Raw genomic sequence first — 16,424 nt, forward strand, 5'->3', positions numbered from 1 at the left:
TACTCCATAAACAATTCGCAGCCAGGATTCACGATTTTGTAAATTGATACCCATCCAATGTGCATAATTTAAATTGTCAACACATGTTTTTTGTCCCTTCACATGTAATCATCTTTCTAACAAAGTATCTTGAATTTGAGACCTACAAAGCAATACCAATCTGCTGCTTTGATTTGAGCAGCCACAATTATCAACTTTGTGCCTTATAGTGTAGCACTTGGCGCCAACGTTGCTGGTCCCAGATATAGTCAATCGGTCTTGTCTTCCTGTGCTCCAATCTCCTGTAGGTAGTGCTCCGCATCCAACGCAGCCATGCAACCTGCATCAGACATATGCATCGTAAATTTTGTTCACAGAAATTACACGTATCAATGGGCTAAGCAAACTCCACAGAAATGCGTTTTGAAGCTTTTGGGAATAGCTAACAGAATGGAAAACTTGAACAGTTTCATTTCTCTTTTTAAAAAACAAGTTGGTACTTACAGTAACAAAATAGAAAACATGACAAAGTAAACTGTTGATTGGCCAATAACCAAAAGGAGAGGAAATAACCGACATTATTGTCTTTTATCTACTGGTCTAAGCAGGTTAGTTTTGGACATTCAACATAGCAAATGGCCTTTTGGCCTCAATCTTCTGAAGCAATTGATGCAAACATTTTTGAAAAAAGCAATGTTAATAATGCTTTTATCCTACAGCTTTGGATTCGGATACTATTCCAGTAACTCTTTTTAAACTATGAACTGTAGATATGCAGCCGCAGAGAAGGTTATACAAACTTCATTGAGCTATTCTAGCCTTGTATAGATTTCATTATAAACGTTTTTTTAACTTCAATATTTTGTTCATCGTTAAACATAGGTTCATTCAAGTAGTCACAATTTGTCTTAGTTTAACCATTCTACTTTCTGTTTGCTACCAAAGCTTGAAATAATCACTCACCACAGTATTCAATTAGGCCATGCTTAACAAATTTGACAAAAACAAAAGTGTCAAAATTGCAAATGTCACATGTTTGGAGTGTCATGTTTGCAAATCTCCCTGCAAATAACATGTTCATGCCGTCCTATACATATCAAAACCTCGATTGATTATAGAGTTAGCATATCTTCACAAAAACTGATAGAAAAAAAGGTGAACCCTGAATAATTCCTTCAGATTTATACCCAAACTAGTTCAACTACCCATCTACCCATGATTCATACAATCTAGATATTTGAGTACACTAGCTTCCAACATATTACAATTTCAGACAGAATGCACACTTTCTGCAAATTCAAAGCGATCTGTAGCTTGCATTCAGTGTTTTATATAAACTAGGCCATATAATCAGGTATAAAGATGTAATGACTGAGTGCCCCTAACTGTTGCCACATAATAAGTTGAGTTCGACCATACGAGTACAAGCCCCAAACAGAAGTTGGATTATGCCTGTGTATGAGAATTGCCCTTCGTACAGAATCGATATGTTCTTTGATCGTGCGACTACTACATCTTTTTATATGAAAAATCAGCAGCATTGGTTAGTCCTACCTCCATCTGCTGTGAGTATACGACAGACTTCTTTAAGTCTAAAACAACTGGCTATGCAATAGTTTCATGATCCTATGTTTCTAAATCAGGGTTTTGTTGAGGTTAAATGTTACTGTTAGCTGCAGCCCTCTTGAGGAACTCAAATCTTTGAATGTTATTTGCAAACAGCACAGAGAAGGAATCTCATGACTTAAACTATGACCAATAAGGTGCTTTCAAGATCATTTTGATAGGAAGGTCTATCCTGTTCTCATCTTAACCCAAAGATTTGAAATCCAATCAGCGAACAATGTCCCAGTAACAACAATATGTACACATCCTGATCAAAAAAGCATTTCCACAATTCCTAAGAAACCAAAAGGAGTAACATTTTTCATATAAACATTTCAGAAGCAGATGGAATTAAACACATCCTTCAGTTATTTTTAGGTAATGTAGTGTTTGCAGATGCTAATTGTAAAATTTACTTAACGCTACATAAATACACTACATTTTGGTCATCTTAAACACCACATCAAAGATCCATTGTGTAAGTAAAGATTTTTCTAATATTAAAGTGGGGTGGAATATGCAACACCACCACCACCACAACCAATACCTTCTTTAGCAAGCATTAAAAGCAATAGATTCCAACCACTATGTTGTCAGCTTATATTCCTTAATCAACTTCAACACAACCGCTAAGAGAGCACAAACCAATGGTCGAGCATGACACAATGGAACAATGTAACAACAAAGGTACCACAAGCTAGCAGTCTATCTGAAATCTCCCATAAAGGATGCATAATTGAGTCAGCTCAAACTTGCATCTGATTCCTATATCCCTTTGTAAACAAGATAGCCGTGGTGGTGGCAGTAGATCATCCATCTCATCACCTCTACAGTACACGCTACACCTTTTATGCATTGCATAATTGATCATCCATAAGTAAAAACATAGAGAATTATAAATAAATTGCAAAGTCACTTTTCAGTCTAGGTTTTTCTTCTTGATAAGCAGCCGCTATTTTTCTTTACTATGAACATTTGGTTAAGAAAGTCATCTACCGAATTACTCTAGCATACCTCCTCCAGCTGGGAGCAAGATTCCCCCATTAAACTGTTATTGGGAGTAATATCCTACTTGTAATGAGGTTGGCTTTGTGACTCTCACAAAACCTCGAGATACATTGATTTATCGATTCATTCTATTGAGAATCAGGCTGAATGCAAATACATCTGATAAGCTAGTGTACACCCAGTCAAATGTTTGTCTTATCTTAAGGCTTTGTGAGTGCTACAAAGTGGGATATCGATTCTGATAACATGTTCATCGGAGGAATAATGCACTAAGTGAGAGGAGCGGCGTTGGAGCAATTTGGTAGATGACTTTTTTGAAGAAAGAAATTCATGGTGAAGAAAAACAAGTTTCAGCAGGCTCATCATTGATCAAGAAAGAAAGCCAACAACAAAACCTAATATCGCAATTTATGTTTTAATTATTCTATGCTTTTTACTAGTCTACAAATTTTAATGTGATTTTGTGAACTGCAAAGTCGTGCACTTCTGCTTATTAGAAAAAACTTTGAAATGCAATCATCATATCAATTTTTGTTTTGTGCTCTTTGGCTGTCTTGTCAACTAGTCTATGATAGTTGACAGCTAGACAATAGTGGCACAGAAATATACACTATTTATTTATAGAAAAATCCCGCTTACTCAAGAGGTGGTGATGGGATGACAGATTCACCACCACCACCGCTAGATTCTTTCATCTTTATCCATTCCATTATGGGATAAAAGTACCTAGTGGTGGTGGTATTGATTGAGAGCATGGATTTTAAAGTGTCGCCTAGGCTTCTGAGCACCTAGACTTCTGATTATTTGCATGAAATGAGAGGAATGGAGCCATGGGGATCAATGATGGCATGCAAGGGAGGAAATCGTGTGCAGGACGAGGGAAAAATCACACACGCGTGGGGAAGAAAAGGAAAAGAAATCACACGTGTGGGCACAGCGTGCGATGGGGAGAAAATTGCGGTCACGGGAGAAGGAAAATGTGTGGTCTGTGTGATCCAGCGCATCAATTAGAGAGCAATGAAGGAGAGCCCCGTGAAAAAGAGGAAAGAAGGAAAGAGAAGAGAAGATGGCAGGTAGCACCTGACAGCTGGAACACTAGCAGCACCAGCTGCTTCCCTCCCATTGCTCGCTTCTTCACAAATGGACCAGAGAGCGCTTCCTTCTTCCTGCCGGCATCCTCCCTTCTCAGATGCATTCTACAGGATTGAACCCTCCCCACCGATCCTCTTTCTTCTCTGCTTTGCTTCTTGTTGCTTTTATGTTCTTCTTTCTGTTGCTCTGCTGATCTGCTCTGGTTCTAGTTGTTCTGGTTTACAACTCTTGTTCCTCTCCTCTGCTTTTTGTTGCTCTGCTATGTTTCCTCTCCTCTGCTTCTTGTTGCTCTGCTGTGTTGCTTTGGCAAGGGGTAGTGGGTCGCTTAGCTTCGCCTAGTTGCCTTAAGAACTATGGTTGCGAGTCTGCCATCCAACCACCACTTCTAGAGTTGGTAGGATCATCTAATCTAAGGGTGGATAATTAGATCTTTTGTGCATGTGGATTTGCTATCTGTATATTGCTGTTCACTTGCAAATTATATATGTTTCTAGGGAAATTTATATGCATTTGAAGTTTAGAACATATGATTTATTATTTATATATATATATATATATATATATATAAAAGTAGTTGGTAAGACAATATATAATATAATTGGTTGATGGTAGATTCACTGCCACCACCATTACCTTCTTATATATATATATATATATATATATATATATATATATATATATATATATATATATAATATTTAAAAATAGTCCTATATATTGGTTCTTTTTTACATCTCCAAAATACAAGTTCCAAACAATACTAACATGCGTATAATTCATATTTCTTCATAGCAAAGCACGGGTATTTAGCAAGTATGGTATAAAAGAACCTAGCGGTGGTAGTGGTCGCGAGTTTGCCATCCGATGAGCACTTCTAGAGTTGATAGGATGATCTAATCTAAGGGTGGATATTAAATCTTTTGAGCATGTGGATTTGCTATCTGCATACTGATGTACATTGCAAATTGTATATGTTTCCAGGAAATATATATGCATTTGAAGTTTAGAACGTATGATATGCATTCTTTAAATTATTTTCTTCTTATTTTGCCTTGTAAAATCACAACCTACCATGGCTAATTATAAGATGTTTCAATTTTCATCTATATAGGTAATGTACAAGTTAATTTCACAATTGACATTTATGAACAAAATAGGGTGAATGACATGTTCGATGCAAAGAAAGAAACACATTGTTCGTTTTGAACAATATATGAGGATATAGACTATTCATTTCCCACAAGCAAATGCCCAGAGCATATCCCATTAACCTTGATCCATTGCTCAAAGAGGCCGGCAGTGAGCCTGTGAAGGTCTTACGTCCAAATGCCGATACCCAAGTAATTGCAATGCAAGAATTTTTGAAAGGCAACACAATCCCCACAAATATGCATGATAATCTTGTATCCATTAAGCAAAATTGCAGGAAAAGAAGGTTTTTTAAAAAAGCTTCGAGTAGTATACCTGATCCTGCGGCAGTAATGGCCTGGCGATATTTCTTGTCCTGAACATCACCGGCGGCAAAGACCCCCTTGACGCTGGTGTGTGTGGACCCGGGCTTGGTCACGACATAGCCATCAGAGTCCAGCTCGAGCTGTCCGCCGAGAAACTTTGTCGCTGGCTCGTGTCCAATGGCGAAGAAGAGCCCGGCAACCTGGAGATCGGAGACCTCGCCGTTCACCACGTTCTTGACCTTGACCCCGGCCAGCGGACCACCATTGGCGCCGCCGTACGCCTCGACGACCTCGCAGTCCCAGACGACCTGGATCTTGGGGTTGGAGAGTGCCCGGGCCTGCATGATCTTGGACGCGCGGAAGGCGTTGCGGCGGTGGATGATGTAGACGCGCGAGCCGTACTTGGTGAGGAAGTTGGCCTCCTCCATGGCGGAGTCCCCGCCGCCGACGACGGCGATGGGCTTGTTGCGGAAGATGGGCGCGGCGCCGTCGCAGACGGCGCAGGCAGAGATGCCGCGGTTCCAGAACGCGTCGGAGCCGGCGAAATGGAGGCGGCGCGCGACGGCGCCGGTGGCGACGACTACCGCGTCGGCGTGCACGACGGTGTCGTCGGAGGCGACGCGGAAGGGGCGGGACGAGAAGTCGACGGCGGTGACGGTCTCGGAGAAGATCCTGGTCCCGAACCGCACCGACTGCGCGCGGCAGCGGTCCATGAGGTCGGCGCCGAGGATGCCCTCGGGGAACCCCGGGAAGTTCTCGACGTCGGTGGTGGTGGTGAGCTGCCCGCCCGCGGCGATGTCGTTGGCGAGGAACCCCTCGAAGAGCACGGGCCTCAGCTCGGCGCGCGCCGCGTAGACCGCCGCCGTGTGCGCCGCCGGCCCGCTCCCGATGATGCACACGCGCGTGCGCAGCGGGCCCGCGGCCGCCTCCTCCATCCCGTTCGCCGAGGCGGCTGTCGCGGACCCGGAGGCGGCGGCGGCGGTGGCGGGGACGAAGTGGCGGGACCTCCGGAGCAGCGCCGCGAGCTTGGAGCAGAGGCGCATCAAGAACGGCGGCGGCGGCGTCGGCGGCGGAGGGGGTTTTCTTCTGGGCGGCTTGGGGCTCGGCTCTCGGGCCGCGCGGACAAGCTGGGCTCGAACGGGCCGACGCGACGCGCGAGAGAGATTTTTTGGCACGGGTGTGCTGCTGCGCTGGTGTGTACACACTCTAGATGGGGTTTTATATGAAAAAAAAAATGATGCACAGTGGAGCATAATTAGTAAATAAAACTTTTATATACTTATTTTTAATAATATAAAAATATAAGATAAAAATAAAGTAAGATAAATAAACCCTAAACTTAACTCGGAATTTAGGACTTTTTGGCATATGAATATAAATAGAGGCAAAGCGTTTTCGGTTGGTTGGTTTTACACCAAGTGTCTGTTTGATACAGTTTTCAACCTGTGATATTTCAAAGCTGGATATTACCAACTTCATGATGGATCTTGATCCATGATTATATAAATAACATATGGATACATTATTTTGTTTAAATTTTAATGGAGTATAAAATCTTAACCCACTGTAATTAACTTATAGATTTAAAATCCAGCATATATCGGATACCTGGAGCTGTGACAAAGTCATTCGAATAAAGTTATAGCTCACGCTCGATTGATAGGCAAGCCTATGCATGTAACATATGTGGCAAAAAATTGAAAAAAATGTATTACTTACGCTCAATTGGTAGGGAAGGCCAACGATTTGCAGTGGCTTAGCTAGACGTACTCGCTCTGGCTTCACAAAATTGTGGCTCAAACACTGCAAAACTTACACTATAAATATATATATATTAATTATATATATAATATATATATATTATAGATATATATATAAGATATGAATATATATATATATATATATAATATATATATAGATCTATATATACATATCTATATATATGATATATCTATATATATATATATAGCGTGTACTACTATCATCTGTATCTCTATCTCTATATTTTACTATCTCTATTCTCTCTCTATCTATCTTATCTATATATCTATCTCTATCTATCTATATATATAATATATATCTATATGTCTGGCTACAGAGTTGAAACTCACAAGCTGTTCGTGAGTCAGGGTCTAAAAACATATCAAATCATCTCTACATTTCAATTTATATGGGTCACTAGATTCTTCATCTAAAAATCTTGTAGCAAGCATTTTTTTTTATTTTTTAGAGATTTTTAAGTATTTTTTTGAGATTCTTAAAAGTGACTGTACTATATTAATAAAATAATCACTGTGTTAGGTATCACTTTCAAAAATCTCAAAAATACTTAAAAATCTTTAAAAATAAAAAATTTTGCGTGTTACAAGATTTTGATACAAAGAATCTAGTGATCCATATAAATCGAAATTTAGAGATGATTTGATATGTTTTTGGACCCCGACTCACGGAGCAGCTCGTGAGTTGCAACTCACCGTAGCTAGACTATATATATATATATATATATATATATCCATTATCTAAACAAAAATGGGTCTTATATACTCCCTTCGTCCATAAATGTTTGACGTCATTTATTTTTTTATACACGTTTGACTATTCGTCTTATTAAAAAAATCAAATATGTAAAGCTATATATACATAAAAGTATATTTAATGATAAATGAAATGATATAAAAATAGTTAATAATTATATAAACTTTTTAAATAAGACGAATGGTCAAATATGTATAAAAAATCAACGGCGTTGAATATTTAGGGACGGACGTACTATATTTTTGCATAAACGAATTGCTTATATCGTGGGTTTGCGGTTGTCTGGTGTGGAAGTTATGCTCTACTTGGATTGGCATCCGGGGAAAACTTGTACGTCGAATATTTAGGAACGGAGGTAGTGTATTTTTTCATAAACGAATTGCTTATGTAGTGGTTTTGCGATTGTCTAGTGTGAAAGTTATGCTCTACTTGGATTGGCATCTGGGAGAAACTTGTGTGCTTTCTTTGGTTGCATGGAGAAGCAATTCACAGAAGCTTCCATCGAGAATAGACTACAAATTAAGTTTAGGCATTTGTATAAATTGCTGTCAAAGTTCGTTGTCGGGTCGACATGTACTGGCCTGCCAAACCGGAAAAGGAACCTGTCGTTGTTTATTTTGATCTTGTCATCATGTTCAGTGCCCCCAAATGATTATGATGACATTAGTACTATTTTTTTTTGCATTAATCAACGTTTGAGTTTGCCTGCTTTGGGTGTTTTGTTTTCGTCAAGTTGGGGGAAAGAAGGAAGCACGAAGCCACACGAGAGAGAGGGACATGCTACTCAATTCCCTCTCTACCTTTTCCTTTCAATCTGTGCCTATATATTCAGAATGTTTTTTCTACTGAGATTTGGGATTCTACAATCTTGAGCAGTTACCTGACTAAAATAAAAAAGGGTTGGTAGTGCTCATGTATCTTAGGCCCATTTGTAGATTTTTGCTTTGAAACCCACCACGCTAACTAATGAGAATGGGCCTTCCCTGTTGCCCCGTGGACTTTTTTTCCTTACCACGTGTTACCTCCCGATATTTTTTTAAGAATAATAAAAGTGCTCATATATTATATGTGGCCGTAAAATTAGGCCTAATGTTGACCAAGGTATCTCAACTTGAACCTCTGCCCCCAAACAAACTTTATCTATGTTACATCTTCTTTGTTCCACAAAGAATTCATTTTTTTGGAATTATTACATTAGCGTACGAAACAAATGTACCGGATTTGAAAAAATAGGAGACATATGCATTAAGGTTTGAAAAGAATGAAAGATATTCTAGTCTTTGTAGCCTCAGATATGTATCTACATAAGTAAAAGTTCTTCCCAAAATGCAACACACGTCATATCATCTAAATTTTAGTCGTTAGATTTACTAAGAGAAAAAATAAGTAAATTAGTCCTAACCATTAGATCATGGTTGCTAAAAAAACATTCATGAAGTTTCTAAAGATGAAGTGACTAGAAGGAAGATGAAAGAAGAAAGAAAAAAAAAGAGGTTCTATAAACAAATAGGTAAGGTCGTATGTGTGCATGTAATTTTATGATTTGCTCCTTTAGTAAAAATTATGTTGCAAATAAATCCTTATCCCTTAGTAAAAAATTATTGAGGGCTTCAAAACATTCAAAATAGATATTTACATAAGTGGTGTGCTTATCTAAGAATGAGTTACTATATATAACATTATGCCAATATATATTTACATAAGTGGTGGTCATGTGGATTGAAGAGTATGAATGCAATGACTCATGCAATGTTCGAGACAGTGAGATCAAACCCTAAACCTAATTGCCGAATGTCACCTTTTCATGTAGTGGACAATTCGGACCTACCCAAAAGTCAAAAATTATATGTTTTGATTAATTTTATTTCTAACAATATGCTATTAATGTGTTTGAGAAAAAAAAAAACAAAAATATGCATATTACTTTATTCGAAGAGGCTACGGTCGCATAAATTTTGAAGATAATTTCATAAAAAACACTTTCCTATAGGTTTAATGTGTTCTACATGAATTTAAAATAAAATAAAATAAATTTCTTAATAAACAACAAAATGTATGTGCATAGACTATAAAGTGTACACGCCTACAGAAAATAAAGAAAAGATAACATGTTTATGTAACAATGAAAACAATTTAAGGCAACAACTTATACATATGTATAGCTTGCGATAAATATTAAGCCCTTTACAATTAGCAATACAATGTCACTCATATATTTTTGTCTAACCAATGTTGTCACGAGCAACGAGTGTAGGAGAAATAGACTGGACTATGCTCCTAAATACCACATTCTATATTTTACATAATAGGAAGGTTAGACTTGCGTGAATACGTGACATTATAGGCTAGTATATGAGCAAGACTAAAAATAAAGTTGTTTTTGGGACAAAAAGAGTACCGATCAAACTTCAGTACTCAGCTAAATCAACGCAAGTGCTATACTTCGCTCAGCTTCAATCGACCTTCCATCTACACCTGATAGGGACTGCAATACTCTGTCCCACCCTACCTCGAAATAGTATCCCAAATGATTTTTTTTCTAAACCAACATTCCCAGGTAGAAACTCAACAAACCTATATCACTCCTACCGAAGTCCTTCTGCATCAACTTTAGTTGGATGGGCATTGGAAAGCTTGAGGGACTCCTAAGCTTGTTCAGCGACGGGCATACTTGCCCGGAACAAGCAAAGAAGGAAGCTCATACGAGGAGGAGGGCACGGTTTCGCGTTCACCGATGCACGGAGACAAGTGTTGTAGAGCATCTTAGAGGGTGGAGGGCGACCCACGTAGGCGGTGCACCTGCGTGTCATACCCATAAATTTAACCAATTATGAACTTGAATGTATATTAAATCTTGGTTCAGGACTAGCCCGAGTACATGATAGACAAGCCACCGTTGTCTTACATGAACAAATGAAGTTTAACAAGTCTTATAATGTAGTGGAAAGGAGGTAAAAATCTAAATGACATTGCAACAATCAACAGATAGTCCTTGAGCGTACCAACATGCTTAGTCCTCCGAAGGATCCTCATCTGACTCAAAACTACTTCTAGGAAAGGGGAATCACAAGATTGAGTATATCTACCATATTCAACAAGTCACACCAAACAAATGCAATAATAATGCGCAGGAGTAAAAAATATTAGGTTCAACATTAATTGGCATGAAACAACATTTACAAAGTATTTAGCAAAGCAAAACATAGACAATTATTAATCAAAGTTAAACCAATCGTTGGTCAACGCTACACCACGCTACGGTAGGTGCAACCATCCACCAATACTATGCTAAACCACACAACATTGGCTTCACCTACCTATTTTATAAAACTATTAAATCATGTTCATTTATTGTAAAAGAGTGGGATTAATCATGGTGAATCTCGATCGATCACCTATAACTACGGGTATCTGATGTATGCCGATATGCCACTATGGCATCCTAATGAGGGGTTGTGACAAGACTATCCACATAACCTACTCATAACCATTCACACCACATTGATGTTGCACTTTTTGCATGGGTAAACCCCACCAAGCAAGGTACCCTCCTTGTGCCACGGTAAATCTGACAGTTGACCAACCCTTTCCCAAGTCGACCCAACTCCATCCTGCCTATCCTCGCATTGGTGCCTAGGAGAGGAGAAAGTTATACTTCTAGCCTAGCTACTACCCATGCTGGCTTGTGAGGGTATCCACCTCGCGATGCTTAGATGGACTCTTAAGAGAAAAACGGTTTTTCTTTTAAAATCGTAATTGTAAGGCGCTTATATCAGGAGGTCACTGCTTTCTCCGGCGTCAACACTTGAGCACTGCAACTACATGCATGTAACAACAAACAAGCATGAACACATACACAATCAAGCGTCCAGCTTGTTTCCTTGCGTTGGAACACCAAGCTCTTATGCAAGGTGTTTAACCTTTTATCTTTTCTAAGCACCTGTTTTAGCACTCCGCATTGAAGATGCCCTAATAAGTACGATTTAGTCTCCTACGGGTTTCCTGCGAACTAGTCTTTAACTGCCATATGTGTGACTAGCAAAAACATGAACCCACATCTCACCATTAGTTATATTTTAGTTGTTTTAGTAATTGATGGTACGATTGATTTCCACAGGGAGAAATCCGCGAGATATTGTCATTTTTTTATTACCGGTTCAAATCGAAGATATTACAAAATTTATTTAATTTGTGTGATAATATACACCCAGCTTTATAAAAAGAAAAACGGTCTTCCATTTGATTAATGAAAAAGGTAGAGATCAATAGCTATAAAAAGGAAAAATATGTAAAAAGGCCGTATCCCAAAGTCCCAATCAACCAAGTTATATATGCACGTGGTTGAAACTGTTGAGCTAGGGAACCACATCGATCATATCTGTCTACATGAACGGAATGCAGCAGGTGAGACAGTGCTTTCACAGATTGATCAGTGTGTATATATATATATATATATATACACACACACACACGATGACATATCTAAATCTCTCCAGGGCCATAAACTAATTACAAACTGATCAATGAGTGATAAAGATAAGCAATGCAAATGCATGAGTACGAAAATTATGCTCCCCGATCCGTGATGCCTGGAGATCAGCTATCTTGGCTCCATTTTACGCTTTATCTAGAAAGAAAAGCTATCTGGGCTCCAACTTGATTTTCTCATTCCTGAATAGTTTGGTGCCAACTAAAATATTCTACCAACTCTCATTGAAAACTTTGCATAATCAAAGCAAAACTTACAAAGATATATACTAGAATATCACTGTTATATAACTCATCGTATTTTAATAGATGATATCATTGATTATGCACGTTCGATCATCTGTCTTATTAAGTTATGTAATTTTCATTTTTTTTATGATTGGATTTCCCACTAAATGTATTTTGATTATAACTTATATTTTCTTGCATATTTGCGTAGAAATTTTGAAAGAGGAATAATCAAATGTATGTCAAAAAGTCAACAACGTCATATGTTTAAAATATGGATAGATTATATATTTATATGATTGGCATATGCTTGATTATAATTAAGTGCCGCTTCCACTTATAGACATAAAATAACAAATACTCTTTGCATTTCCCCTAACTAATCTAACTATAGCGACATAGAAAACAAACCGAGTGGAAAAGAAAATTGCAAACAGCAAGGCTCGAGAGAATTAATCATGGCGACGAGAACAAGGGCACACGAACACTAGAAACGTACAGCATCATGACTGACACACACATCTCACGGTGCATGAATGTACACATCGACGCATTTGGCGGACAGCCTCGTGTGACCTGTAAACAACGTACGCTATCACTTGGCGCGGCCGTCGCGGGAGGGAGTGGCGGCGCCGGCGCCGGTGTTGCTGCCCTTGATGAACTCGAGGCACTCCGCGACGGCGCGCGCGTAGAACGAGTTGGACCGCATGCACGGAGGCCTCCGTGCCGGCTTGCTCGCGCCGCCCGCCGCCAGCGCCTGCGCTGGCCTTCCTGCAGTAGTCTTGGCGGCGCCAGTGTCCTTGCCGCCGAGCACTGCCAGGACCCTCCTGCCGCCGCCTCTCGCTGACGGCGAGGTGCCGGCGCCGGAGGCGACGAGGCCCCTCGTCAGCAGGCGCACGTTGCGCACGCAGCGGCCCAGTAGTCCGAGCAGCGTCCACAGCCTGGCGCGTAGCCGGCGCACCGAGAGCCGCCGTGTCGGGCTGAGCCGGAACCCCCTCGCCGCCGCCGGCCGCCGCCGCCACCACCGCCGGCCCAGCCTCGCGTACAACGAGTAGTACCTCATCTCCTGTTCACCCATACGACACACGCTAGCTAGCTCCCGTAATTAATCAGCTGCTGATCAACTGCCACCTCAATCACCCGTAGGCTAGCGAAGCAGCTCCAGCGATCAACACGTATTATCAGCTGCGCTGCGCTGGCCGGTCAAGTCAAGTGGCAAGAATGGAGGGATATATAGCAGCGGGAGGAAGACGAAGAAGATAGAATCGATGAAGAGGAGGAAGAGGGTAGGAAGGATCGAGGGCCGGCCGGGCAGGTGGGCTCTGACGACGAGAGCTCGTTCGGTCGCTAGCATTAGCAATGGAGTGTGACGGGAGATATGGGGACATGGCGGGATAGATTAATCGGCGTAATGGCCATGCATGCAAAAGTAGGGAGGCGCGGATTATGGACAAAAGCGAAAAGAAAAGCGGACGAGCACCGCGCGCGCTAATGATGGACCAGTGCGTTTTGATCGTCCATGCTTTCTAAATTAATTAGTGCTAGTAATTATTTTAGTCGATCTTGTGCGGACCAATTGAAGTTGGTGTCGTGTAAATTGGGAAAGGGGCGCGGGCGCGCCTTCCGTTTCCACGTAGGAGCCGCTATAATAGCAGGCTATAAGCCGACTAAATACTAACATGAAGAGAAGAGGGGAGGAGAGAGAGTAGAAGTAGATTGTACGCTTATAGCCAGCTTGAGCATAAGAGCCGTGAGTCTTGCATTAATGATTAATATATGAGTGAACTAAGAAAAGACTACGAAGAGTCTTAATTATAGCCGACTTGTTGGCTATATCATTAGCCTGGCTCTAATTGGAATTTTGGATTCGATCCTAGTTTCATCAGTGTGTATTAATTAATTTGTTTACTCCTTTAGGTGTGATTTCCTCTCATCTTGTTAACCTTTCTCTTTTTTAAAAAATTAACTCAAAAATCTAAAAATGATAAAATAGAAATTATTTTACCAAAATTTATATTTAACTCAACACCAAACCACTGTAATAAAATCATGCATACTAGGGCATGTTGAATTTTATGCACTATTTGGAGTTTATGTGTAACATCATGATTATTTTTAGTTCCAACTATATAGGAATATATAATATGATGCATAAGGAAAAACCTTTTTGACACACACATTTGTACCAAGTATAGAATTTGTACGTAGCGACTTAACTACGGCTCTGTTGTTTTGTCTTTACTACTTGAGAGTCATTCGTCCGTCATCCTCTATCCCCTTGGTAAAATCACGACGTGTGTGAGAAAGAAAAATAAAACAAGATAAACAAAAAATCCCCCAAAAGAACGCATCTGCACCCATATGCGGTAAAAAAATCCCCAAAATTAGAATGCATATGCATCCGAAAAAACAAAAAACAAAAAAATCACCCAAAAAGAACAACCGCACCTGCACACGCAAAAAAAAAAATCCCACAAAGAAAGAAACGCACATGCACAGGCATGCGGTGTAAAAAAGCAAAATCCTTCGAAAAAGAATTGATCACACCTGCAAATGCAAAAAAGGAAAAACACAAAAAAAAAACCGCATATCACATCGAAACGGCCAAGTCTTCTTTTCGCACGTAACAAAGGAAAAAAACAAAAAAAAAAATCACAGATCAGGCAAATTCTTCCTCATCCCACACGACCTCTGTCCCTCCCAAAATAAAAAGACACCAAATAAAAATAGTAGTTATGTTGTAACGCAGGCATGCAGTTAGCAAAGGTTAGTAACCCAAATTCACTCTCTCTTTTGTACGTGTACGCTTCTTGAGCGGCTAAATGATGTGTTTTTTATGAAATTTCCTGTAGAAAAATTATTTTAGAAATCATACCAATATATTTATCAAATTTTATAGCTAATAATTAATTAATTATAAATTAATCTATGTTTTTCGTGCCGGTTCTAACCAAAGAACGGGGGCTACCCAGGGTCGGTTGGTACTGATACCGCATATCTGACATGCCGGTATTACGAGGAGATTTGTACAATACCCTTTTATGGGGATGTCGAGAGCAGCCTTACATTTATGGGAAAATGCTTGGGCGGCAGCACTGGGAATAAAACCCGAAAAAATCGACCCCGAATCCGAAAGAACCGAAACCCGATGTCCGAATTGTATTTGCGGGTTTTATGTTTGAAAACCCGAATTTATTTCGGGTAAATCGGGTTTATGTCTCTGGTACCCGAAATACCTGACTCCCCGAAATAAGAACAACAATTTCTTGATTTCTTAGGGTTGAACCTAGCCCAAAAGTTAAAGCCCAAAATCGTGAAATGTAAGTCTTCGTTCTCTAATCCAACAACTAATTGGTGATTAGTTATCTTTTTCTTTGGCAGATTACCATCGTGAATGGTGATGTAGTCTTGTTTAGAGTTCAATGATATTTGAATGCGTTAGACTGAATTGGCTAATTAAAATAGCAAATTGCAGTATATTGAAATAACAAGGTTTACCTTCTATCTTTTGTTTTTTTTATCATCGTACAGATGTCTCAACCTAATGATCACATGGATGTTGAATTGACAGTGTCACGATCTAATTAGCATGGTAATGCAAATGTAGCAGTGGATTATGTCACTATTTTTTCTGCAAAAAGACCTACGAAATATCTGTTTTTAAGTATGCTGAACACTGTTTGGGTTATAACGGCTAACCCAAAATCCGAACCTGATTTTGCGGGTACCCGAAATTTTGGGTCTTACAATTTTTTCGCTAATTTCAGGTATTGATTTTGAAAACCCGAAAAACCTGACCCGAACTTTTGGGGTAAACTGAACGCCCAGCATTGCTGGGCGGCATATCTATCGGCCCATACTAATCTATCAGAAAATACCTTTGCAGACCCTCGATTGGAAAAACTTCTTTATAGAAAAGCCAAACAACACATTCGTAAATAAAAAATAATTTATGAATAAAACTTTTATATATGTATTGTTAGCGATTAAACGTCAATGCCAAAAAATAAACTTCAATGAAAAACGCTAAAATCA

At 39.6% G+C, this 16,424-nt stretch overlaps 1 protein-coding gene across 1 annotated transcript; it reads right to left on the bottom strand.

Annotated features, from left to right (window-relative positions):
• LOC102707683 (thioredoxin reductase NTRA) lies at nucleotides 1-6,283 on the bottom strand. The gene is made up of 2 exons (XM_006655981.3): nucleotides 5,149-6,283; nucleotides 1-319 (listed from the first exon to the last, which is right to left on the bottom strand). The coding sequence occupies exons 1-2, from the start codon at nucleotides 6,179-6,181 to the stop codon at nucleotides 249-251; spliced, it is 1,104 nt and encodes a 367-aa protein (XP_006656044.2). The 5' UTR covers nucleotides 6,182-6,283; the 3' UTR covers nucleotides 1-248.
• Nucleotides 6,284-16,424: the final 10,141 nt, after the last annotated feature.

The sequence above is a fragment of the Oryza brachyantha genome, chromosome 6, assembly GCF_000231095.2.
Source record: "Oryza brachyantha chromosome 6, ObraRS2, whole genome shotgun sequence".
Taxonomy (NCBI): domain Eukaryota; kingdom Viridiplantae; phylum Streptophyta; class Magnoliopsida; order Poales; family Poaceae; genus Oryza; species Oryza brachyantha.